Here is a 27,830-nt window from a genome sequence, read left to right as displayed (position 1 = left end):
CAGAACAGGTAGGTCATCATCCTCAATATTAAATGAGTTTTCAAGGTCAGACAAAACAGGTAGGTCATCATCCTCTCTATAATACAGGTTTTCAAGGTAAGTCAGAACAGGTAGGTCATCATCTTCCATTAATATAGGTTATCAAGGTCAGTCAGAACAGGTAGGTCATCATCCTCTCTATGATACAGGTGCTCAAGGTCAGTCAGAACAGGTGGGTCATCATCCTCTCTATAATATAGGTTCTCAAGGTCACACAGAACAGATAGGTCATCATCCTCTCTATAATATATGTTCTCAAGGTCACACAGAACAAGTAGGTCATCATCCTATCTATAATATAGGTTCTCAAGGTCAGTCAGAACAGGTAGGTCATCATCCTCTCTATAATATAGGTTTTCAAGGTCACACAGAACAGATAGGTCATCATCCTCTCTATAATATAGGTTATCAAGGTCAGTCAGAACAGGTAGGTCATCATCCTCTCTATAATATAGGTTCTCAAGCTCACACAGAACAGGTAGGTCATCATCCTCAATAATAAATGAGTTCTCAAGGTCAGTCAGAACAGGTAGGTCATCATCCTCTCTATAATACAGGTTTTCAAGGTAAGTCAGAACAGGTAGGTCATCATCTTCTCTATAATATATGTTATCAAGGTCAGTCAGAACAGGTAGGTCATCATCCTCTCTATGATACAGGTGCTCAAGGTCAGTCAGAACAGGTAAGTCATCATCCTCTCTATACTATAGGTTCTCAAGGTCACACAGAACAAATAGGTCATCATCCTCTCTATAATATAGGTTCTCAAGGTCAGTCAGAACAGGTAGGTCATCATCTTCTCTATAATATATGTTCTCAAAGTCAGTCAGAACAGGAAGGTCATCATCCTCTCTATAAAATAGGTTCTCAAGGTCACACAGAACAGGTAGGTCATCATCCTATCTAAAATATAGGTTGTCAAGGTCAGTCAGAACAGGTAGGCATCATCCTCTCTATGATACAGGTTCTCAAGGTCAGTCAGAACAGATAGGTCATCATCCTCTCTGTAATATAGGTTCTCAAGGTCAGTCAGAACAGGTAGGTCATCATCCTTTCTATAATATAGGTTGTCAAGGTCAGTCAGAACAGGTAAGTCATCATCCTCTCTATAATACAGGTTCTCAAGGTCACACAGAACAGATAGGTCTTCAACCTTTCTATAATATAGGTTCTCAAGGTCAGTCCGAACAGGTAGGTCATCATCCTCTCTATAATATAGGTTCTCAAGGTCAGTCAGAACAGGTAGGTCATCATCCTCTCTATAATATAGGTTCTCAACGTCAGTCAGAACAGATATGTCATCATCCTCTCTATAATATAGGTTCTCAAGGTCAGTCAGAACAGATAGATCATCATCCTCTCTATAATATAGGTTCTCAAGGTCAGTCAGAACAGATATGTCATCATACTCTCTATAATATAGGTTCTCAAGGTCAGTCAGAACAGGTAGGTCATCATCCTCTCTATAATATAGGTTCTCAAGGTCAGTCAGAACAGGTAGGTCATCCTCATCTCTATAATATAGGTTATCAAGGTCACACAGAACAGGTAGGTCATCACCATCTCTATAATATAGGTTCTCAAGGTCACACAGAACAGGTAGGTCATCCTCATCTCTATAATATAGGTTTTCAAGGTAAGTCAGAACAGGTAGATCATCATCTTCCCTTAATATAGGTTCTCAAGGTCAGTCATGACAGGTAGGTCATCATCCTCTCTATAATATAGGTTCTCAAGGTCAGTCAGAACAGATATGTCATCATCTTCCCTTAATATAGGTTCTCAAGGTCAGTCATGACAGGTAGGTCATCATCCTCTCTATAATATAGGTTCTCAAGCTCACACAGAACAGGTAGGTCATCATCCTCTCTATAATAAAGGTTTTCAAGGTAAGTCAGAACAGGTAGGTCATCATCTTCCCTTAATATAGGTTATCAAGGTCAGTCAGAACAGGTAGGGCATCATCCTCTCTATGATACAGGTGCTCAAGGTCAGTCAGAACAGGTAAGTCATCATCCCCTCTATACTATAGGTTCTCAAGTTCACACAGAACAGGTGGGTCATCATCCTCTCTATAATATAGGTTATCAAGGTCACACAGAACAGGTAGGTCATCATCCTCTCTATAATATAGGTTCTCAAGCTCACACAGAACAGGTAGGTCATCATCCTCTCTATAATACAGGTTTTCAAGGTAAGTCAGAACAGGTAGGTCATCATCTTCCCTTAATATAGGTTATCAAGGTCAGTCAGAACAGGTAGGTCATCATCCTCTCTTTAATATAGGTTCTCAAGGTCAGTCAGAACAGGTAGGTCATCATCCTCAATATCAAATACAACTTATTATGTTTATACTACGTTATAGGAATTTACTTGTATATATAATTCTGTGATATACTCAAACAAGCTGTAACTTGTAAGTCAGACTTTAACTTTATCATAAGTAAACTGATGACACATATTACACCATTTCTGAAAATTAAATGGTCCTGTTAAAAAGACGAAAGTCACAAAGAATGTAGTGATATATAATTGTACTAAATATCAGGAATCTCATGAAAATCATAAAATAAGTATTATTGTACTTTTGATGTGTTTCAGCACATGGAACAGTACAAGGATAGCAGGTTACCGGCCACACATCCTCTCTACCAGCCGTTGCTACGCGTTGCTAAGCGACTGTTAATAGCAAATCAGGACCTGCCAATACTGACAGAGTTGAAGTGGAAACTGTCGATTGTTGAAGATTCAGCACTCAATGCTTTTGTCCTCCCAGTAAGTTAAAAATATCTTCAAGATGTTTCCATAGTGATGATGCAGGAATCCAGATAGCAATGTTTCAACAGAGAAAGGGATTCGGGAATCCATGTCTTTGACAAAGAATTGTAAACCTGAGAGTTGAAAATCTTCATATCATATAGATACATAATCCTCAATTATTGTTTTTAAATACTTTACAAAGATCTACTGTTAAAATGATAACAGAAGAAAGGAATTTGACAAAAGTGAGTCCGGAATTTCATTTGTTTTTTGGTTGTTTTTGTTTTGTTTTTTTGTTATCCCCCGCTTTCACCGAAACCGGGGATACTAATTTGGGTTTGTCTGTCTGTCTGTCTGTCACGCTTTGTTTCTGTGCAATAACTGCAACAAATGTTAACAGATTTTCATCAAACTTGGTAACAGTTTTAATTGCCTTAAGGGCTTAGTTGTGGCTAGATAGTGGGACAACCAGATTAGTGGTAGCTGGATAAAGGGACAACAAGATTAGTTGTAGCTGGATTGTAGAGGGACAACCAGATTATAGTTATAGCTGGATAGAGGGGCAACCAGATCAGTTGTAGCTTGATAGAGGGACAACCCAATTAATGGTAGCTGGATAGTGGGACAACATGATTAGTGGTGGCTAGTTTGTAGGACAACCAGATTAGTTGTAGCTTGATAGAGGGACAACCCGATTAATGGTAGCTGTATAATGGGACAACAGGATTAGTGGTGGCTAGTTTGTAAGACAACCAGATTAGTTGAAGCTGGATTATAGAGGGACAACCGGATTTGTGGTAGCTGCCATTGTGGGACAACCAGATTTGTAGTGGCTGGGTAGTGGGACAACCAGATTTGTTGTGACTGGGTAGTGGGACAACCAGATTTGTGGTGACTGGATTGTGGGACAACCAGATTAGTGGTGACTGGATAGTGGGACAACCAGATTTGTGGTGAATGGATAGTGGGACAACCAGATTAGTGCTGACTTGAAAGTAGGACAACCAGATAAGTGGTGACTGGATAGTGGGATAACCAGATTAATGGTGACTTGATGGTGAGACAACCATATTTGTGGTGACTTGATATTGGGACAACCAGAATAGTGGTGACAGGATAGTGGGACAACCAGATTTGTGGTGACTTAATGGTGGGACAACCAGAATAGTGGTGACTTGATGGTGGGACAACCAGATTAGTGGTGACTTGATTGTGGGACGACCAGATTAGTGGTGACTTGATGGTGGGACAACCAGAATAGTGGTGACTTGATTGTGGGATAACCAGATTTGTGGTGACTTGATGGTGGGGCAACCAGAATAGTGGTGACTTGATTGTGGGACAACCAGATTAGTGGTGACTTGAATGTGGGGCAACCAGATTTGTGGTGACCTGATTGTGGGACAACCAATTTAGTGGTGACTTGATGGTGGGACAACCAGAATAGTGGTGACTTGATTGTGGGACGACCAGATTAGTGTTGACTTCATGGTGGGACAACCAGAATAATGGTGACTTGATGATGGGACAACCAGAATAGTGGTGACTTGATTGTGGGACAACCAGAATAGTGGTGACTTGATTGTGGGACAACCAGATTAGTGTTGACTTCATGGTGGGACAACCAGAATAATGGTGACTTGATGATGGGACAACCAGAATAGTGGTGACTTGATTTTGGGACAACCAGAATAGTGGTGACTTGATTGTGGGACAACCAGATTTGTGGTGACTTGATTGTGGGACAACCAGATTAGTGGTGACTTGATTGTGGGACAACCAGATTAGTGGTGACTTGATGGTGGGACAACCAGATTAGTGGTGACTTGATTGTGGGACGACCAGATTAGTGGTGACTTGATTGTGGGACAACCAAATAAGTGTTGACTTGATTGAGGGCCAACCAAATTAGTGTTGACTTGATTGAGGGCCAACCAAATTAGTGGTGACTTCATGGTGGGACAAACAGAATAGTGGTGACTTGATTGTGGGACAACCAGATTAGTGGTGACTTGAATGTGGGGCAACCAGATTTGTGGTGACCTGATTGTGGGACAACCAATTTAGTGGTGACTTGATGGTGGGACAACCAGAATAGTGGTGACTTGATTGTGGGACGACCAGATTAGTGTTGACTTCATGGTGGGACAACCAGAATAATGGTGACTTGATGATGGGACAACCAGAATAGTGGTGACTTGAATTTGGGACAACCAGATTTGTGGTGACTTGATTGTGGGACAACCAGAATAGTGGTGACTTGATTGTGGGACAACCAGATTAGTGGTGACTTGATTGTGGGAAAAACAATTTAGTGGTGACTTGATTGTGGGACAACCAGATTAGGGGTGACTTGAATGTGGGGCAACCAGATTTGTGGTGACCTGATTGTGGGACAACCAATTTAGTGGTGACTTGATGGTGGGACAACCAGAATAGTGGTGACTTGATGGTGGGACAACCAGATTAGTGGTGACTGGATAGTGGGTCAACCAGTTTAGTGGTGACTGGATAGTGGGACAACCAATTTAGTGGTGACTTGATTGTGGGACAACCAATTTAGTGGTGACTTGATTGTGGGACAACCAGATTAGTGGTGACTTGATTGTGGGACAACCAATTTAGTGGTGACTTGATGGTGGGACAACCAGATTAGTGGTGACTTGATTGAGGGCCAACCAGATAAGTGTTGACTTGATTGTGGGACGACCAGATTAGTGGTGACTTGATTGTGGGACAACCAAATTAGTGGTGACTTGATTAAGGGCCAACCAAATTAGTGTTGACTTGATTGAGGGCCAACCAAATTAGTGGTGACTTCATGGTGGGACAACCAGATTAGTGGTGACTTGATTGTGGGAAAACCAGATAAGTAGTGACTTGATTGTGGGACAACCATATTAGTGGTGACTTGATGGTGGGACAACCAGAATAGTGGTGACTTGATTGTGGGACAACCAGATTAGTGGTGACTTGATTGCGGGCCAACCAGATTAGTGTTGACTTGATTGTGGGACAACCAGATTAGTGGTGACTTGATTGTGGGACAACCAATTTAGTAATCAGATGATTTGATTAACAGGGTTTATATAACCTAAAATTTCAGTTTCCATACCTTTTTGATAAGACTGTTCTTTTTATTGAATTTAGACATGTTTAGTAGATGGCATCAATATGAATTATTTTAGCATTTCCATTTGAGTCACAGATATCATTTATTTTTACTCAACTTTCACCATAACTACTTCCTTATTATTTAATTGCAGACTGGCCATGTTTTCTTCACAACGGCAATGTTAAATTTGATTGAAAATGAGGACCAACTGGCTGTGGTATTTGCTCATGAAATGGCGCATGCAGTTTGTTCTCATGCGGTAAGTATTACTATGAAGGGATTCATGGATACCAGGCAATCTCTACCCAAAGAGTGTCAGTGTAAGGAAAGACAACTCTGGATAGAGATTGAGATACCAGTGGTACTAGTATGCATGATATATAAGTTAAAACTTATTGAAATATAAGTGTGGTTTATGTACTAAGACAAGTCTACATTGTCTTGCACACTACCAGAAGTTGACCAGGCATCGGTAGATCTGAATAATCAGTCTCAGTCAGGTGACTGGTCATCTTGTGGAAGATGTTAGCATGTCAGGGGTTAGTCAGTTCAGTCATGTGATTGGTCACTTTCTGCAGTCATCAGTATTTCCAGAGTTTTAATTTGCACCTAACATTTCATGTTCAACCACCATCCACACCCCACATACCATTACAGGTGATGCCTTGGGTCATAGCAGCTGTTCTAAATTTCAATGAGGCAATTTTAAGTAAGTAAACACTTGCCAGCTGTTTGCGAGCATGAATGAATCATACCTCCCCATATTAAGGGTTGAGGCACCCCGATCTGCAGCAAATTGGGCATTTTACATCATTATGTAATTCGTAAATTCCACAAGAATGATCAGTTTACATTAAATTCATCAATATTGTTCCCTTTAAGTTACTTGGCTCGCCCAGCAACAACTGATACTTGACCTATATTTGCTTACCAGATAGCCAAATCAAACTGAAGGTAGTACCAAACACCACAGCTGTTATAGCCCCTTAGCCCAAATGTATTTGTAATTGTAACAAATTTAATAGTATTTTAATCACACTATTCATTTTGTCTTTTGTTCATAAATTTAAAAACATACCCTCAATGTCTTGGTACTTTTTACACAATTTAAAATGTTCAGGGAAAGTTTTTGAATAAAACTTAAACATTTTCAGAGTGATTTCAGTAAATGGTCTGATGCTCTACTGATTTAGCTAAAGAAACAATCTCCCTAGCTGAGTCAGTAGAAAGCAACAGGTATTTATCAGGATGAGAATACAGTTAAAAAGACTTATTTCCTATCATTTCTCTAAGAATAAATTAAATATATACTCCACTACCAGGAAGATTTATTGTTACATGTACGGCTGACACAAGTTTTAACTATTCTGCCACAGATCGAGACTCTCTCCAAGAGCCAGTTTCTCGACTACTGTATCATCTTTTTCATGACAGCCATCTGGACAATGATACCATCTGATGGAATCGCCATTATAACTCAGTATTTCATGGAAAAAGTCATGCATGTAAGTATATAGATAAGAAAAAGATATTGACCTGGATTCTTGGTTTAATATTGATTTGTGTTCCCACTTCCAGCTATGTAAATTCAGATAATCTCCCTCAAACGTTTTATCATGATTTATCTCCCTTGAGATATTGTAAAATAGAATATGTAATAAATTAAAATGGAAATTTAATGATAATGATAATAAAAAATAATTTAAAAAAAAAAAAAAAATGTTCACACATTAAACAATGGGAAAAACATTTTAAAATGTATGTTATTTGTGTATATATTAAATTCTGTATGCTTGGACCCATTGACGAAAATAACTTACATAGCACAGGGCATATTTGGTTCATGTCTGCCGTGAAACAGCCCTTGAAGTAGTTTTGTTATGCTATATAATGTAATATGAATTTTAAAGTTAAGATGAGGTGTGTCAAGTATATTATAATAATATTTGACTTATATAAAATCTACGAATCAAATTTCGAAAATGGAACTATATTTATTGTTTTGTCGTCATGCTGTTGCTAGGACACCCTGGGAAAGTTTTACTTTTTCCTGCAAAAACACGCTGTTCTCTCTACTGCGTTACCCCTCATGTATAAATATATTTTTTTATATATGCTTGCATTGGAAAATTTAAAGCATTTACAAATGTAAATATAAGGAATGAAATTGATTTTTTCAACATTCATGAGGTCGGTCATAATAACATTGGCTTTCTGGACATATCGATTCATGGCAAATATGTCCAGAAAGCCAATGTTGTTATGACCTTATGAATGTTGAAAAAATAATTTTCATTCCTTAAATATAACACAGCTTTCTGCATTCTTTCTTTTAGTACACCTTCACTTTGACATTCAGCAGGGAGTTGGAAGAGGAGGCTGATGTGGTAGGCCTGGAAATGGCAGCTAAGGTACGAGCCTGCTGACCCTTGATTTCAAGTTGTGTCATTGCGTGAAATGATTGTGTTACAGCACATGTGTATAAAATTGCCTTTGTTTATATTGGAATCTTTTAGAGTACTTTTGGAACGTTCTGTCACACAACAGTCGGTGCAAACCAATGTTAATGCTAATGTTTCATACTATATATATATAAAATTATGACCGAACCTGATCAAAAAGACACCTAAACAGGAGAACATCCTATAGCAAATCTTAGGAGATTTTGTAAAATCTAATTTAAAAATTATGAAAATTATACTAGTTTTGAAAATTTGTATTTAATCACATACAGCTTGTTGGAACAGATAATAGCACCATTTCTATGTACACTCATTGTGAATTTGCAGGCGTGTTATGATGTTCGTGAAGGCAGTGTACTGTGGAAAAGAATGATGATGGTTAGAGATCTGACAGGAGCAAAAGGTCTTGAATTTACATCAACACACCCCTCCAATGAACATCGAGTATCTACCATGGAACAGCTTATGCCAAAGGTAACATTGTGTATCCTTTCCTATCCTATCTTACCTTGTATACTATCTACTTGAAGTACACACAGTATTATGAGTATTATTATAAAAGAGGACACAGGGTAATCACTATGTAGTAGACCCAGAGTTATTATTACATGTATTTGACATAGGGTTATCACAACATTTAGTAGAAGCCAGATAATCAGTACATGTATTCGATACAGGGTTATCAGTACAGGTAGTAGATACAGGGTTATCAGTACATGTATTTGATACAGGGTTATCAGTACAGGTAGTAGATACAGCATTATCAGTACATGTAGTAGATACAGGGTTATAAGTACAGGTAGTAGATACAGGGTTATCAGTACAGGTAGTATATACAAGGTTATCTGCAAATATTTCAATAAAATGTAAAAAGTCATCATTAAATTCCTTTAATAATTCATTTTCATACAGTAGGTACTTTACTTCATATTTTTAATAAAGCATGCCAAATTGCTATCATCATGTAACTATTTAAAAAAAAGTCCTGTCATCAACTCAAATCACTACGCGTTGTTGACAAGCGCCGGAAAAATGCAAAGTTGTTTTGTCACCACTTATCCTGATGGTCAAATACCAACACCACCTATGTAAGCTATATCTATCACAGATGACCCTGGTTCACTTATACTTTCTGCCAATCGCTTACGCTAACTTGGGACTTGGAGACACTGACAACTTGTTTCATTTGACTTGTTTGTAGTAGAACAAGATATAGTGATAATGTAGTAGGACAAGATATAGTGATAATGTAGTAGGACGAGATATAGAGATAATGTAGTAGGACGAGATATAGTGATAATCTAGTAGGACGAGATATAGTGATAATGTAGTAGCACGAGATATAGTGATAATGTAGTAGGAAAAGATATAGTGATAATGTAGTAGGACGAGATATAGGGATAATGTAGTAGGACAAGATATAGTGAGAATGTAGTAGGACAAGATATAGTGATAATGTAGTAGCAAGAGATATAGTGATAATGCAGTAGGACAAAATATAGTGATAATGTAGTAGGACGAGATATAGAGATAATGTAGTAGGACGAGATATAGTGATAATGGAGTAGGACGAGATATAGTGATAATGTAGTATGACGAGATATAGTGATAATGTAGTAGGACGAGGTATAGTGATAATGTAGTAGGACGAGATATAGTGATAATGGAGTAGGACGAGATATAGTGATAATGTAGTATGACGAGATATAGTGATAATGTAGTAGGACGGGATATAGTGATAATGTAGTAGGACGAGGTATAGTGATAATGTAGTAGGACGAGATATAGTGATAATGTAGTAGAACAAGATATAGTGATAATGTAGGACAAGATATAGTGATAATGTAGTAGCACAAGATATAGTGATAATTTAGTAGGACGAGATATAGTGATAATGTAGTAGGACAAGATATAGTGATAATGTAGTAGGACGAGATATAGTGATAAAGATAGTGCTGTCGCTGGGGCTCGAACCGGCGACCCTGGCTCTCCAGCCTGATGCACTACCGTTGAGCTAAAGGGAAATTCCCTACAGCTGACTCTTGTAAGGCAACCTAAGTCTGAAAATGAAAGTTAACTGTGGAATTAAACGTTGTGTTTCCCCTAGAGAATAGTTCCCCAATGATAAGTTAGATATGATAATTCTGGGTAGTAAAATGGGACTTTCATGAGGCCTGCATATCTATTAGCTAACCAACATTTGTCCAGATGGGCAATTTGTAATTTTTAGCTCGCCTAGTACTCAGTACATGTAGTTGACACAGGGTTATCAGAACAGTAAGTAGACACAGGGTTATCAGAACAGTAAGTAGACACAGGGTTATCAGAACAGTAAGTAGACACAGGGTTTTCACAAATCCTGTAACCATGGTATCAGTAGTCCAGTATCACTTTGTATAACCTCAACAAACACCATGTACTCATGATGTCACTAAGCGCTCTAGTATGACCTTAAACAACATGGATATAACCCATTAAGTAGCCATTACATTGCTGTCTAGATCACCTCTGCTGTATATATTTCATAAGTATATAAGTATTGTCTTTTTGCCTTGCAGGTCATTGATATACGGGATAAGTGCGATTGTCCAAAGCTACCCGACATCGATCCTCGGATTCGTGCTAAAGTAATCCAGAAAAAAGTAGAAAATGTTGTTATAGCTCGTAAAGCAGGACAAAATCTAGCTTTGGTGCCGATGGTGACAAGCACCGGTAAAATAGTACAACCACAGAAGTAGAGCACTTGGGAGAGATACCCAATAAGTGTGGTACCTTTTATCAGCCTCGGCGGATTTCTTGTGATATGTTATGGTAACTAACATATGAAAACAATTTGGTATAGGGTGGTTCTTATTATGCTGTAGTGGTCATGGTCACAATGAAAATATGATTTCATAGGGAAAATATTCAAAACTTTTACAGAACCTATTGTAGAAATATGATAATGCTATGCTATGAAAACTAAAAAAAAAATCATATACCTGGTAAATGAAGACTATTTTTGTGCAAAATAAATCTTACAAATCATCTGTTTTTGAGAAGATTTTAAATGCAAACCTAAATAGCTGTTGATTGTTCTGATATTCTTAATAATCCTAGAACATTATCCGGTCTGTCCAGATGTTTAACCTGAAAACGAAATATGCAACATGCACCACAATCATATACTGTACAACATTGCATTACGTTCAGTTTTCTCACTTGCAAATATTAGTAAGTGTTGATCATACCATTCATTGTTAGAGGTTTGTCAACAAAATGGTTTTCTAGACATAAAGTATACCTTTGAATGTTTCTTGTTATGCAGTTTAGTGCCAGCACAGTGTGATGTTATGTAACATTACAGACTGTGGGATTTCTACTAGTAACCATAACCCTTCACCATAGTATGTCATCTAAACAAGGAATTCTAATTGTACTGATGACTCTCTAGCAGAGTGTGATATTACACTTTAACAAGAAAGTCTATGGGATTTCTACTAGTAACCATGACCCTTCACCATAGTATGTCATATCTAAACAAGGAATTCTAATTGTACTGATGACTCTCTAGCAGAGTGTGATATTACACTTTAACAAGAAAGTCTATGGGATTTCTAATGGTAAACTTGACCCATATGAACCAGAGAGACATTGCTATAACAATCTTGGAGCAGCTACTGTTATTGACATGAATGTGATATTTTAAATGTTTTTTACTAGTAAGTAAATTAAACCTGTCATAGACTTAATTACTATTTAACATGTGTCTGGTGTTTGAGTTTGAGATTTTGCATGCGAGTATGTTTTCTTTTTATTGGTATTAATTGAAATCTACCTCATGCATAGACTCATACTAATCAATACATACACAAAAGCCAACTGATCACCTACCGTTGATAACAACTGCCTTTATATACCGTTTACATATCAAGACCCCCAGTCTATTACTGCCATCTTAGGAACACACAAAAAGATATTCTTCTATATTTTAACAACTTATTTATTAAGGTCACCTGTTTATGAAAACATTTTGTCTATAAAGAGCAATTGTCTTAAATGACAAATTGCTTATTTAGATCATTAGAACACATATCATTTACATTTTGTACTAACATCTTAAGAATGTCCAAAATAGTGTTCTCTTTATATAAACTTTTCTTTTAATGTCACCTATTAAAACCTTTTGTCTATAAGAGCACCTGTCTTTAATGACCAATTGCTTATGTAAGACACCTGCCTTTTACTACTATCTTAAAATAGTGTTCTCTTTATATGAACTCCTTCACCCCTGAAGACACATTTGAACTCTTCCAATTCAAAGGTTGGAATAGTTCATTATGAAACTTCAGGGGTGAATGAGTTTATCTGTCTATAAAGACTGATAAAGACTGATAAAGACTTCAGACTGCCTCTCTCCCTTGTTGTTATAGAGAGGTTTTACTAAAGAGTGGGGATGTTACGTAAGCAATACTGCTAACTAAGAAAGGGAGAAAACAAAATATGTATTTAAAAGCAGTGAGTTTTATGCATGCAACTTCAGCTTTGATAACTTGATATTTCAATTATTTTCACGAATTTATTTTCACAAATATCGGAAAAATGTAACACCTATGACATTACATGTGTATGTTTTGATGTCTTTCTTTGATCATATTTCTCATTTTCCGTTATAGTGTAATTTGCAGTGGTTTCTCTGTGAACTGTATTTTTTTTTTATTTTTCAACAAAACTTGCTCAATTGGTTGAAAGATATCATTTCACAATGTAACATCTTTCATATTTGTAAATTGACATTTTGCCTGAAATATTTCCTTGCAAACCGATGGGCCAAAATGAAAACATGTGGCTACAATCTTGAAGATAACAATTAAATTATACATGTATTGTTGTGTGTGACCTTAGGATTGATTGTCATGTTATAATTACATGTAGTACCAAGGTATTGGCCATAAATAACTCAAACTGTTGTTGGGACGTAAAACGATACATAAAAAAACAAGTACCATATTACTTGTATTGCATGTGAAAATCTCCATTTCAAGTGAAATGTCATAGATTTTGTCTTATTTTAAATTGGTTTTAAGTAATCATGATACTTTTTTGTTAGTAATGTTAATACAAGGTTTTTATTTCTTTAATTAAATACTTAAGACTATTCAACCATGTGAACTTGTCTCTGACAAAGAAGCTTGGTTAAGTGAGGGAACACAGGTGAGCTTGTCTCTGATGAAGAAGCTTGGTTAAGTGAGGGAACACATGTGAGCTTGTCTCTGACAAAGAAGCTTGGTTAAGTGAGGGAACACAGGTGAACTTGTCTCTGACGAAGAAGCTCCGTTAAGTGAGGGAACACATTTGAACTTGTCTCTGACGAAGAAGCTCCGTTAAGTGAGGGAACACATGTGAACGTGTCTCTGACGAAGAAGCTTGGTTAAGTGAGGGAACACATGTAAGCTTGTCTCTGACAAAGAAGCTTGGTTAAGTGAGGGAACACGGGTGAGCTTGTCTCTGATGAAGAAGCTTGGTTAAGTGAGGGAACACATGTGAGCTTGTCTCTGACGAAGAAGCTTGGTTAAGTGAGGGAACACATTTGAACTTGTCTCTGACAAAGAAGCTCCGTTAAGTGAGGGAACACATGTGAATTTGTCTCTGACGAAGAAGCTCCGTTAGGTGAGGGAACACATGTGAACTTGTCTCTGACGAAGAAGCTCCGTTAAGTGAGGGAACACATGTGAACTTGTCTCTGACAAAGAAGCTCCGTTAAGTGAGGGAACACATTTGAACTTGTCTCTGACAAAGAAGCTCCGTTAGGTGAGGGAACACATGTGAACTTGTCTCTGACGAAGAAGCTCCGTTAAGTGTGGGAACACATGTGAATGTGCATATCAAATTGCTCCGATATGCACCCATTTTATAATGTCAGGACAGGAAAATTAGCTTCATTGTCAGGAATAATGACATAAGCTTTGAGCGGCTTGTTGGTGAGACATGCAAACGAGGCATCACATGTACATGGCCAGTTAGTAACTTGGGTCATGTTTATTCATAGACACTGAATTAGACACTAAAGAACATTCGGTTACATTTTGATGTTGTAAAAAAGATGTAAGCAACACAAGTTTGTATATTACTGTGGAAATATAATTATATCAGGCCAGATCAACCTTTAAATATTCCCCGATTTTCTCAACCTCCTCTATATATTCTTATTCCACCGTAATACATTCACATATGTTAAATATTTCAGTATTATGTCTTTTGAAAGTTTATTTCTCCTGTATTTACTGTATGAAACAGTCAGTTATTTCAGAATTGGATATTGATTAGCAGAAGGAGGGGTGGGGGTCATTTTTTGTGGTTTAGTAAGCATTCTAGTGCTACAGAGATGCAACAGTTGGACCCCGCACACCTAACGTTCTGCTGCACACTGTGTGGCTCAACAAAATCTTATTTACAACCAACAGAAAGTTTTTACAATAAACTTGGAACTAGGGAAAATGACTTTGTTGCTCTAGAGAGTTTGTTAAGGAAATTCAATTATGTAAAATCTCACATGACATCCCTTCACCATGCAAACAATGAAATGAACATTCATTGTTTTATTGACATTACCCAGTGCCATTCCCATATTTCTCATGTTGTGTACAATATATCCAAATAACATGAATGGTGTTATTTTAGAATTAGAAATTTGGCCCATTGTACGCAAGCACACTGTTATTGTAAAAACAGACTAGCACATTTATCAATTTTTCCAGGAGACTCAATTAAGCTCTACTACAAACATGAGTTCATAGTAAACGTCTTTGTTGGAAGTGTGGTTTACTTTTTTACTTTTTCCCTTGTATTTTTTTTAGAATAGTTTAAAACTGTTTTAAACAATTGACCAGAAACACGTGCCTGGCACAGATACCTATAGACTGTATATGTAAGATTATGTAACATACGCATGTGCAAACCATGGGGTGAGGATCTGTGCCACAACTCTTTGGCTAGAGGTGCTTAGTTCAGCTCTCTGGGGGGGGGGGAACAAATTGTCAATGACATACTTGTTTCATTTTATGTAAATCTTGTTAGTACATATGTACTATCTTATTGTTGAATGATGGTAATGTAAAACGTTGACATAATCATCACACAGGATTATGTACAAGTACAGCTGTGATAAAGTTATAGGTTTGAAATTTAGAAATAAAGTGTGCAATTTCTATCTAGTTCTTTTCTTCTGCCTTGTTTTATTTCATCAAGAATTTGCAAAAATAATCTAATGTGGTTACCACAAAAGGCAGAGTGATCTCCTTACAAAAGTACATCCAAAAGGACTAATGCCAGTCATAACAGGATCAACACGTACATTACGATAACATCTTTCTTTTACCACAATTATGAAACAAATTATATCAACTTATATTAATCACTCTTTTTCGCCGAGATGTTAGCATGCTCCCGGGAGTCTTAATGTGGGAGGAAACCAGAGTGTTTGAAGAAAACCCACATGGACAGGCAGGTGACCCCGTACCTTTTCATGTCTGCTTAGGGAATCAAACCTTGGCTGAGTGCGCTATCAACTGCGCCACCCAACCACCATTCAATCTTGTGTACATGTCACCAATGAATTTACAAAGTCTTAATAACCATTTTGGGGTATATTATTAGTTAACAGGTTTGTAGAGTCCATATTTTAGGCAAAGAGCTGCATATTTTAAAATCGAAACACACTCGTTATATTAGATAAGAGATCTTAAGAACACAAAATGATGTGCTGTTCTTGTTCTTGCTGTGTATAGTAGTGATCACAATTACTGAGATTTAGGCCCCATTGGCGTATCCGGTTCTACCAGTTGAAATGATTGAACCTAAAAGAAAACAACAGGCTCAGATCTGAACCAAAGCTGACCTCGGGAATATTCCGCGTATGTAGATTGAGGGGGCCAGACTGAACCAAGGCTGACCTCAGGAATATTCCGCGCGTGTAGATTGAGGGGGCCAGACTGAACCAAGGCTGACCTCAGGAATATTCCACAGGTGTAGATTGAGGGGGCCAGACTGAACCAAGGCTAACCTCAGGAATATTCCACGGGTGTAGATTGAGGGGGCCAGACCGAAACTAAAGTGCTGACTATTGCTGATTTTGGGTTATTCATAAAACAAGATCAATCTACATGTAGATTTTAAGCTATGTTATATGATTTAGTGGTACTCCTATAACATAAGAGGCCGCTGGTCAGCCTTTTTTATCGGATATGATTTTGCCGCCTGCAACGCGACGCCTGTCAAAAGTCTCTCTCCGTGTAAACCTCTAACACTGTTGGAGTAGATTTAGAGGATGCGTGAAAGAAGGACATGTTATTCTTGATATATTGTTATTTATTCTCCGAAACTGTGCATATTTCATCTCTGCCTACAGTACGGTCCAAGTGCGTTCGTTTATCATGGAGTATTTCACGTCACCTGAACCGTTTCATCCGGTATACATGTGTTACCTTAATCTTTGAATAGAAATCAAACATTATGAATATATTTCAATTTTTATTTGCTACAAATATATCACATGATTCATTCATTCATATGTATGTATGTATGATACATATAAACCATACAACATCAGGGAGAGCTTCTACACCACATTAATTAACTGTAGCTGCCTAAGCTTAGGTTAAGAGTTATTCCCCCTGCTATCAATGCAGTATGAGAAATAGAATGCCATACTCCTTTTACTGATATACTATTTGAATTGGAAAGATATTGTAATAATATGTCCCAGACAGGGATAAACCGGGTCAAAGATGTTTTGCTAAAATTTAAAGATCACTCTGGTATAGATGAAACATTCCCCCGAGACTATGGCTCTTGATAATATACAGTGTGACACAAAAGATAAAAATTAATCACATATCAACCCTTTCACCACTGTAGACCATAATGGACTCATCCAGATTAATGCATGGTAGAGTCTACTAAAGTCACATAGGGGTGAAAGGGTTAACAAGAAATGACTTGCTCTTGATCCTCATCCTACATGTCAACGAAATGGCTTTTTTCCAGACATGTAAAAGGTGACCATAATTGGCTCCATTTTAGGATGGTTCAAATCTGCGTTCTGACACTAGGGTTCCCTCCTGCATACATTCTCTGACCCAGAATCTAGTGACAATGTGAAACTTCTTCCTCCTCTGTCTCCTCATTTCCTTTATTTCCTCCAGCCGACTAAGGTCACTGAAATGTATGTATAAAATGTTTGTATCACAGTTAATTCCACTTTCTCAGATAATAATTGACATCAAATATTTATCAATCATGGTTCCTCCTTCGTTTCAATATTATAATTTTTAAAGATTTATGTAAATTTTCTGGTTGTTATGAATCAAAACTGACTAATGAAGCATAGACAACAAAATTCAATAAATGCTACTCAGAGCCACATTGCTACCTGTTGTCCATCATAACATGAGAAACAGCAGGGTCGATCTCTTCAGCAATGGCACCACCAAAGAACCGTAACTCCAGGGCCAGGAAGTCCAGGAAGGAATTTTTTGATTTCGTGGATTTGTCATCAATGACTAGACTGTCATCCATGTAAAACCTACAAAACAAACATTGCACACACCTTTTGTTTCTACGATATAAATGTATACATAAACATCAACAATGACCACACAAAGAGAAGTACATCTGAACTTCATCTAAATAGATATTTTTTATTTAAATCAAAGTTTACTTAACATCAGATGTTTCATTTACAATCTTATAATTCAGAAACCTTATAAAATTGGATTGACAGTAGGATAGATTCAATGTAGCATGTCTTCTGGGATACCATAGACTCAAGTTTCACGAGCTTTACTTAGCTAAAGGAATATCCTCAACTTGAAATTTTCTATTTGACAGCATAATTAAGTTAATGAAAAATCTTAAGTTCCAGTTAGGAAATCTTGCTTTAAATCAGTAAAGACATCTTACTTCGAATCAGCAATGTTTTCCAATGGAAACACTACAGTTAAGGATTTCCCTAAGGTAGGGAGTTCCACAGATTCTATATATAGTTATTCTGCTGTTCATGAACGTCCTGTTACCAAAGTTTATACGACACATTTGGTCAAATTCTTACATTTCCATGCCAGTATGCATGCCAATCTGTGCGTTTCGACAAAATCGGTAATTATTTGTTTAGATATGGGAAGAGTTTTGTGCAAAATTCACACGACACATGTGAAATGTTTCATTTGATATTGGATCTAACTAGATGCATACACACGAATGGAATGAACGTTTCAGTAATAAATGGAGGTAAGAACAAGGAGTATTTACTATTTATTTTTTAATTTATTCAACAAGTACAGTTCATCGGTCGTTTCTGTTCTGGTGCCTGGTAGCCTTATCAGCGGTGAGCTTGACGCCATTTTGTTATGGTTAGAAATGGGGCGTGGCTTAATTATAAGTGGGATGGGTAGAACTTAACACAATTGATGATGATTCTATCGCAGATTTGAACATGGTCCTTTTCCAATCAAAACACGTGTTGCAAATGAATTATGTTAGAATGTATTATAGCATTGTTATAAACATGATTATTGTACAAAAGTATAAGACTGAGTAACATGATAAACAACTACATTACGCTATAGATATACCTGCAGGTACGGAACATTCCATACGGAGAATCATCGGGGAAGTACGCCTGCTCTATCTCAGCTATGTCCAGGGCATCTGTCATCCCATTTTCAACCTGTAGGAATAATAATTTACAAATTTGTATACAAAACATTTTAACAAAAATTTAAATTGTCAATGACAACTATAAAATGTTTAAAGTTAAGACTGAGTTACAGGATATACAATCACATTACGCTACAGATATACCTGCAGGTACGGAACAATCCCTAATTCGTAATCAATATGTTGAATTTGGCCATATTCAATGACTTTTTTATTTTATTTTTATTACAAGTATTTTACAAATAAAAAAAAAATAGCCCATGCTGAACCCTGTTCTGTTAAGTTACAACTTGACTAGGATCACAACTCTCTGATTGAAGATTTCAATGGTTATGTGCATTTTAACCTTCAAAGATTTATGAGATTTAAATAGACTACTCAAATAAATTTAAAATTGATGTCTACAGATCAGCAACCGCTAATGCGTGGGGGGGAAATTCTTATACCCATACCTGTCTATAATTCTACCAAACAATGATATGTAGTTGAACATTAGAGTCTACATTACCTGAATACCATAATTATTCTACAAACAGTCCAGACTAGTCTACCAAAGTTATTCTATTAAACACTGTCTGTAGTTGGCTGGACCATTGAAGTTTACACTACCTTAGTTAAACTACACAATGACCTGGACCAAGTCTACATAATGGTAGTTATTCTGTCAAACACAGTCTGTAGTTGGCTGGACCATTGGAGTTTACACTACCTTAGATATACTACACAATGGCCTGGACCAAGTCTACATAATGGTAGTTATTCTGTCAAACACAGTCTGTAGTTGGCTGGACCATTGCATTGGCGTCAACATTACCTTAGATATTCTACTAAACACAGTCTTCAGTTGTTCAGGACTGGTCGGATCTACATAGCTGTCCCCAAACTCATCATATTGCTTCTGGAAATCCAGCTGGGTCTTGGGTGACGTGTGAATCATATCAGCTGGGGACCTTAGGAGAATTATAGAAATAAGGTAATTTCGTTGACAGAGAAGTAACCTCCAGTAGTAATGAACACATGTATAAGGGCACAAAGAGATGTGAGCTAATATTAATACCAAAACAACTAGAACACTGACATGTCAGTAAGGACACCTTGACCCTAAAAACTGTTTAAACCACTATTGCACATCTTCATATCACAATGTATCACCATGTAAATATTTCAAAAAGATTAGACTTTTGGATTCCAAGATAAGGATTATCTCTGGAAACGAAAGTGTTGACGAAAGGACAGACACCGTGATTACTATAGGGCACTCACATCTCAGATGAGGGGCCCTATACAGGGGCCTGTTCGTTTATGCGGAACAACCAATTTGTCCATTTTTAAATGTAATAATTTCAGGTATAAATCCTGGCAAGGATCGCCTGAAAGCAGCATCATATTACTAGGTCCAACCGTATTTAATAAACAAACAACTGTGGTCCGACCGGTTCAACTGTTTAAACGAAAACAGCCCTGGGTTAAAGGACTAAAATCTGTCTGAAACCAACAATTACAAAAAAATGCATGGGGAAAAGGTTTTATTAGGTGGAAATTGTTATAGAAGATTATAGATATATAGCAGATACTGGAGTGTCTCTGAATGGTCACCCGAGTAAGCTAGTCCAACAGATTAAATACATATAATACAATGATGTACACTGATACAGATGTACCATATAAAATTTAACATTGTATACTAGTTCACAATTTTTGACCTTATATATAACAGAACATAGAACAGTGATAAGTATAAATTTCATGAGATTCAAGTTTACCCATTCCAGTTCACCACAAAAGTTTGTATCAAGTAAAACAGTATTTATGGTAAAACATTAGAAAAATATGCTTGAGTGTATTTCCTGCAATGCAGCATCGCTTAACACTACCAAGGTTTTTATACAACAGGAAGTGCCATCACAGGGTTTGAATGTAATTACCATGGTAACCATCGGCTGGCATCCACACAACGCTGGAACCACGACACCTTAACAACATCGTACATGTCCCGTTTGATGAGGTTTGTGACGCGGACAGCCACCTTGTCTGCCAGGACACAGAACGTGGACGGACCTGGAGCAGCACACAAATAAGATGATAAGTAAAACAGAACACAAGTACAACTACACTTCATCCAACCACAGCTGCGCCTTGTTTAAGTCAGTATTATCTCAAATATCCAGACAATTTTGTCAAACTTAACTAAGATTGATCACAAAGATAAGTAATATAAGTTTATTTTCACATAGAAAATGAATTTCAGAACCATATAAATTAGGGTTAACAAGACTTACTGAACAAACCATTTTCTAATAACCTGGTACCATATGGGAATTGATTTCTCTTAATTTCACATAACCACTCTTAAGAATTAGTGTGTGTTTTCTACTTTTATGAATGTGTCGTTTAAACTTTTATGAGTATGTCGTTTAAATTAAGATCAAATTATTTAGCTATGACTTGTACCAGGTTTTATTATCAGTAATCAGGTGAAATCAAGAGGTTTAGATTGCAAAGTTCAGTTTTCCATAAAAAGGAAGTACATTGAAACCTGTGTTAAGAGACTGCCCTCGGTAAGTAAAATAAAGAAATCTCTTAACACAGGTGATCACTTAACACAGGTGGTCTCTTGATACAGGTTCAATTGATAATGAAAACACCACCGTGGGGATCATTAAAAGTGGTTTCTTAACACAGGTGGTCTTTTAACACAGGTGGTCTTTTAACACAGGTGGTCTGTTAATACTGGTTTAGTTCAGAATGAAAACACCACCATGGGGAACATTAAAATTGGTTTCTTAGCAGTGCTCGTGTGAGAGGATTTGATTGTACTATTATTAAGAATCATTGTTTTTTTCTCTATCAATTAAAGACTAATGACAAACTATTGAGTATATTTTGCAATAAACCTAAATAATAATAATAATAATATACAACATTTATATAGCACCCTATTTAATTTGTAAAATTATTCTAAAGCTCTTTAAAATCAATCAATATTCATAAATTAGCAAATTATGTCAACACTACAGCTAAGAATCAAGGATCAATTAATTTGAAGTAAAAGAAACCAGAAATTTATCAAAGTTTACAATAAATACAAAGAACAGTTACCTGGATTTTGAACTATTTTGCCACCAAATTCTACAATTTTTGTTTCTATGGCATGCTTTGGAAATGACGATGGGCCATTAATCACACAAAACTCTTTTCCCTCCAACATCTTTGATACCTGAAAGTTACATAATAAACAGATATTACTAGCCTGTGGTCAAGTGATTTCACATCTCTTAACAGAATTAAGAAATGAGCATCACAAAACAATTTATAGTTCAAAGTTATAAAACCAATTTATTTGTAATTATCATAGTTATTTACAGTAAAATGAAATTCAGCAATAAGAGGTTTTTTCTATATGTTCTGTCACTTGAGACCAGGTGAACTTAAAACACTACTGTTCTGTAAAATTGTAAATTTTCAAATGTGAAATTGGTCATGTTTTGACTATTTTCATATTAGCAAGGCTGTTGCATACCGTACATATACCAAGGTGCATTAATAGGTTCATTCATCTACACCCGTATACTTTGAGTTCTCACCGAAAAAAATTAACAACAGAACATTTTGCAATTGCAGGGTGGATCACATCTAGTAGAGTTGTATATCAAGTTTCAATATTGTAAAACGCCTCCTAGATATGTATATGTTAAATTGAGTACATGTTACAAGTTTTTAATAAACTCTTCGATTCACATTCACCATTTATTTATCTCACAGTGTGACACTGAATTACCTGTGTGACAGACGTGAGGTCGGCTCCCATAAACTGAGCTCCAAGGGTCGGGCGAACCACTCGACTAACAATCTTTCTTTTCTTCTTTACTGGTTCCTCTCCTTCCGCAAGCTCCACCTTACCACCCGCTAATTTACCTCCAGACTTCTACAGTGTAAAATAAAACAGAGTCAGGAGAAGTGAATACATAATCTGCATATACTGTAAGATATATTTCAAATTGTTAAAAATATAAATTCATCTGAGGAGACAATAAAATATCTTACAAAAGAACTGGTCAAAATTTAAGATTTCATTATCAAAAGAAGGAATTTACTTCATAGCATTGAAAATAATTTCATATAAATAATTTACCTCAAAAATTGTATGAACACTGATGTATACAAAGCATTTGCTAATTGTTTGAGAATTGGGGGAAATTTATAACAATGCTGTATTTTCCACAAAAACTACTGCAAAAACTACAGCAGAGTGGTTTTATTTTGCTCATGTTTTAATTATTTGACCCCTGAATTATGAACAATTCTATCACTTTAGCAATAACCTGTGCCCATGCAGGCTATATTTTCCAAAATCCCATGCACATGCAACAGTATTTCTAAAACCTCTCATGTGTTTCATGTAAACAAGGGAGCTCTGTGGGACTTGTCTTGGGACAAATTAGCTTTTGTGAGTGAGGTTGTATTATGTGGGATATGTAACTCACGATTAAAAAAATGTAGATAAAGTAATTAACCCAGGCTGTCACTGTTGATTATTTCTTAAACAAACAATGACTGACTGTATCCATGCAAAATATGCACTGAAAATTAACAGGTCACAAACCTCCTTCAGTTCCAAAATGTCTGTGACAGTCATACAATCATGCCAGGCCTTGTCGTCACGGAAACACTCGACCCGAGGAAACCTCAGGGTACAATTTGTTTTAAACCGGTCACTGTCAATGATCTCTGCTGCTTTTATCTAGGACAGAAAAAGAAAACAACTGAATCCTCTTATCATGAAATGGAATCCATTATCTCCAAAATTTCTTCATATTTAAATCTCACAGCAATACGCAACACTAATCAGAACCATCCGTCAGTGTAATATTGTGAAGGACGTAATACTGATTTTTTTCTGCAAGTGCAGAGTAGTTCATGAATGTATAAACTGCTTTAAAAAGCTTCTTCTTAAGATCCATGAAGCCTAATTTCCTGATATTTAGCCAATGGGTACCTGGGATAGTGTGCTACAAATTTCCTCATATAATTGACCTTGACCTACGGGAGATGGAAAAGACCAATCAGAACAATCAATCAACATATCATTCTATCGGACATAGTATCGATTTTCCATCAGCTATAGAACAGTTTGGGGAACCATTTAAAGTACTTTGAACATAGGTCAGAGGTGAAATAGTCATTCAGCTTTCAAATAGACTCATGCAACTGTACAACCATGTCAACTACCGAGTGCATGGTAATGGATTCCCAGTGACCTGGATATTGATCTCTTGTCTACTTTTCCTAAAAGGAATATTTTGAGGCAAATACTTATAGACTAAATCAGTATGACTTTCCGCAATTTTTTACTAAGTTGTTATCATGGTGAAGTGTTGAGGAAATTATAGTAGTATAGGAGAAGTGCTCTATAAACAATTATACCATGATTAAGGTCACAAAACATAGATTACAGTGACATTCAATCTTCTCTAATCATAAACACATACTAAGGATGATCCTGTATAAAATACAATAAGGACAACAGGTCCAAGGAGCCTTGAATTGCTCACACAACACTTTTAGAAATCAAGTTGTTGAAATCTGCCAAGTAGCTATGTAAGAGAGCCCCCGAGGCAGGCCCCTTTATATAGCTTTTGATCCCCATGGGTAAAGGACAGGAAGTAATAAAATTTGTTTACCTGGACAATAACCGAGTTACTAGGCTCTATCCAAGCGTCTGGCTTCTCCTTGAAGCCAGAGGCCAGAATGATGGAGGTCGGAGGGTTCCTCTTGTCAAACGCCTTCCAATGATCCTTCAACTTCTCATTAACTTCCCCTAGCTCTTTTTTAGAATATCCAGATCCAACCTATGAAACCAATTCAATACATTTTTTTGTATATCATTTTTCATGAAGATATACAATGATTTGGAAAAATTCGACGCTTCATCTATGTCTTAAACTTACTCAACAATACACACTTCATTGTGAACACACAAAAAAAGATTTGTTTCACATAAAGTGAAAATATGTTGAGAATTCAATATTTTATTTACCAGGAATTAAAATCTCTTTAATTTATTGCAGATTTCCCTTTATTTTTACATGTTCTTTTTTCCCATTTTCCTTCAAATGGGTTAAACTTCTAGCAAGGATTTAACTTTGTGAAAAGAACAATCTTTGAATATCTGATTGAGTCATTAACTTTCCTTGCAAATTAAAAGAAAAACATACATTTAGAAGTATAAGTTAGTTACCGGTATGGTAACTACAGATTTCTTTAAAGACAATGACAGCGCTAGACTTTACCACTATATAGACAATGGCAGAGTTAGACTTTACCACTATATAGACAATGACATTGGTAGACTTTACCATTATATAGACAATGGCAGTGGTAGAATTTGCCACTATATTGACGATGATAGTGGTAGACTTTACCTTACAGAAGGAATGGAACACTTCAGGTTTTTCTCCGTCATCCACAGGGACTGCCACAGCACAGAGGAAGTGTGACATCATCCCGCCACGGTGGCCGACACCCAGGTACCCACCCACCACTACAACATCAAGCTCGTCCATCAGACCCCCCACGTACTCCGGTTTAATCTTGATCCACCCACCCTTCCTGGTGTTGGGTCTGTAGACTGAGTCAGGGTTCTTTACCATTATCCCCTCCTCTCTGCCGTCTATAGCTTTGTTCAAGGCGTCAGCACACTCCTGACTATAGTAAACAATGAAGAGTTCTACATTTATTAAGTAGATTTACACTTGTTCTTGTTTAAACTATGTTTCCACTGAAAGCCCATCTGTATTTCAATCAGTAAGTCTTACAACAAGCTAAATTAATTTAGGTATAGTCCAGCTTTGGTTATACACTCTGAAATCAGAAGACTTCTTCCATTTTAACATTTTGGCAAATGTCAATATATTTGTTTCTTCAGATATTTTTCAGAAATCTAAGCACATGGTAATAAACAGGTTTTATGGCTTACAATTCAACTTACATTCGATGAAAGTGAGGGAATGTTTTAATTTTTTCAGCCTCAGTAAAATGAAGACCAGGTTTGCTCTACCAGTATAACAGTTACTAACTTTGTGTTGGCCTCAGTGTGCTTGCTGATCTGAATGCGCCCCTCCTCGGGGTCGATCACCGTCTCCAGCAGCTGAAGTCGCTCCCTCAGGGGCTTGTTGGTGAGCACTTTGTCATTGAGTACCACGATATCAAATATGTTATAGCATGGCTGATACCCTTCCTGTTGTTGTCGTTTGATGTCTGTGTTCATGGCCTTGGTAGCTTAATGAAAATGTTGAAACACTTTTTCAGAATATAGTGTCAGTAGGTGTATATTGATACAATAAACTTCAAAAAAAAAGTTTTTTTGTATCCCTACAAATTTGGGATACTGTACTTGACTTATACAGTATTTCTTGCATGAATTATGTATATTTTCACAAATCTTTCTCTACTTATTTCTGAAGTTTTAAATTCATATTTCATAAAAGTAGGTTTTACAGTACATATAAATAACTCGCATACACTACCTGAATTTGTGACCCATGTCTATCATAGTTGTACAAGAAAATATCACGTCACATGTAAGTGATCTACAGTGCTAACACTTTCATAACATTTAATATATTAACTTTTTTAATTGAATAACTTTCTGGGGGTTTATGGAAATTCAACAATAGTTAATGTAATGGAACAACTTCTATAGTACACTAGTATACCACATGAAATACTGGGGGTAAGTATGAAATAATCACACCTGTATGATTTATATGAGGCTATGCTGATCAAGATATAAAATTTCTCAAAATTCAACATCATTAAACTGTTGAGGTAACTTTAATTAATGCAATCTAGGTAATATTGTAGGCTAAAGTCGTCAAGCTATAGAAAATTAATATTTCTATACTGTTATATAGATAAAAGGGCAAAAAGGTCTCAGATAATTCTTACATGATTTACTGTAGATGTACATATTTTAGAGGTAGTCTTATTTTCGAGCTTTTCAAGCTTTAAATTTTGCCCTAAATCATGATTGTTCTGATTAAAGTTCCTGGTTTTGTTTTCTATTGCATATATTGTGAGTGCACCATTTCATCAATACGCTAATCAGTTGAAGTTTGATAACACACTAAAATTTCAGTGCTCTAAAATAATATGTTTTCAGAATATGAAACAACTTCAGAGACTCTCACAAAAGTCAGATGGAATCGATAGTACATGTATTACACACTTTACAAATCAAAATTTATGTGATGGTGTTATTACACTGCATATTACACTGGGTATAAAATAAGAGTAAAACACAAACCATAAGTCTTAGTTTCAGCATGGTATCCCAGCATTTCTCCATCTAATATACAAGACTTGATTCCAGGCTTGAACAAGTCGTGAATGTACTGCGTGAAATTCCCGTCAAAGCTGTTGGACCCAAATGTGGCTGTGTACTCGTTAGCACTGTGAGTAAAAAAAAAGTGAAATTTACAAACAACATCTAAATATAATCATAATAAATACTGAGTGATCTAACACAACATTTTGAAAAGCCTTCAACACGCTTAACATAGTCTCATCCAAACAACCTACAGAAAACTTAACATAGTCACATCCAAACAACCTACAGAAAAATTAACATAGTCACATCTAAACAACCTACAGAAACCTAACATAGTCTCATCCAAACAACCTACAGAAAACTTAACATAGTCACACACAAACAACCGACAGAAACCTAACATAGTCACATCTAAACAACCTACAGAAAC

General features: G+C 36.5%; 2 protein-coding genes across 2 annotated transcripts in view; one reads left to right on the top strand and one right to left on the bottom strand.

Annotated features, from left to right (window-relative positions):
- LOC110445165 (metalloendopeptidase OMA1, mitochondrial-like) overlaps positions 1 to 15,375 on the top strand; it is a 19,923-nt gene extending 4,548 nt beyond the window's left edge. Inside the window, exons 4-9 of the mRNA XM_021489612.1 lie at positions 2,641 to 2,814; positions 6,066 to 6,173; positions 7,291 to 7,419; positions 8,251 to 8,325; positions 8,704 to 8,850; positions 10,935 to 15,375. Of these exons, the coding sequence (XP_021345287.1) occupies positions 2,641 to 2,814; positions 6,066 to 6,173; positions 7,291 to 7,419; positions 8,251 to 8,325; positions 8,704 to 8,850; positions 10,935 to 11,114 (813 nt within the window). The 3' untranslated portion in view covers positions 11,115 to 15,375. The remainder of the gene's footprint in view (positions 1 to 2,640; positions 2,815 to 6,065; positions 6,174 to 7,290; positions 7,420 to 8,250; positions 8,326 to 8,703; positions 8,851 to 10,934) is intronic.
- A 1,418-nt stretch (positions 15,376 to 16,793) lies between these two features.
- The window catches only part of LOC110445164 (DNA ligase 4-like), a 22,496-nt gene continuing 11,459 nt past the window's right edge, over positions 16,794 to 27,830 (bottom strand). Inside the window, exons 7-18 of the mRNA XM_021489611.1 lie at positions 27,377 to 27,522; positions 26,148 to 26,349; positions 25,494 to 25,776; positions 24,753 to 24,920; positions 23,675 to 23,812; positions 22,850 to 22,996; positions 22,171 to 22,288; positions 20,997 to 21,129; positions 19,886 to 20,021; positions 18,987 to 19,081; positions 17,786 to 17,938; positions 16,794 to 17,571 (exon numbers count right to left, since the gene is read on the bottom strand). Of these exons, the coding sequence (XP_021345286.1) occupies positions 17,433 to 17,571; positions 17,786 to 17,938; positions 18,987 to 19,081; positions 19,886 to 20,021; positions 20,997 to 21,129; positions 22,171 to 22,288; positions 22,850 to 22,996; positions 23,675 to 23,812; positions 24,753 to 24,920; positions 25,494 to 25,776; positions 26,148 to 26,349; positions 27,377 to 27,522 (1,858 nt within the window). The 3' untranslated portion in view covers positions 16,794 to 17,432. The remainder of the gene's footprint in view (positions 17,572 to 17,785; positions 17,939 to 18,986; positions 19,082 to 19,885; positions 20,022 to 20,996; positions 21,130 to 22,170; positions 22,289 to 22,849; positions 22,997 to 23,674; positions 23,813 to 24,752; positions 24,921 to 25,493; positions 25,777 to 26,147; positions 26,350 to 27,376; positions 27,523 to 27,830) is intronic.

This window comes from Mizuhopecten yessoensis, unplaced genomic scaffold, assembly GCF_002113885.1.
Source record: "Mizuhopecten yessoensis strain PY_sf001 unplaced genomic scaffold, ASM211388v2 scaffold2091, whole genome shotgun sequence".
NCBI classification, from domain to species: Eukaryota; Metazoa; Mollusca; class Bivalvia; order Pectinida; family Pectinidae; genus Mizuhopecten; species Mizuhopecten yessoensis.
Note: the sequence above shows the minus strand (reverse complement) of the source record. Positions and strands in the feature narration are given on the sequence as shown.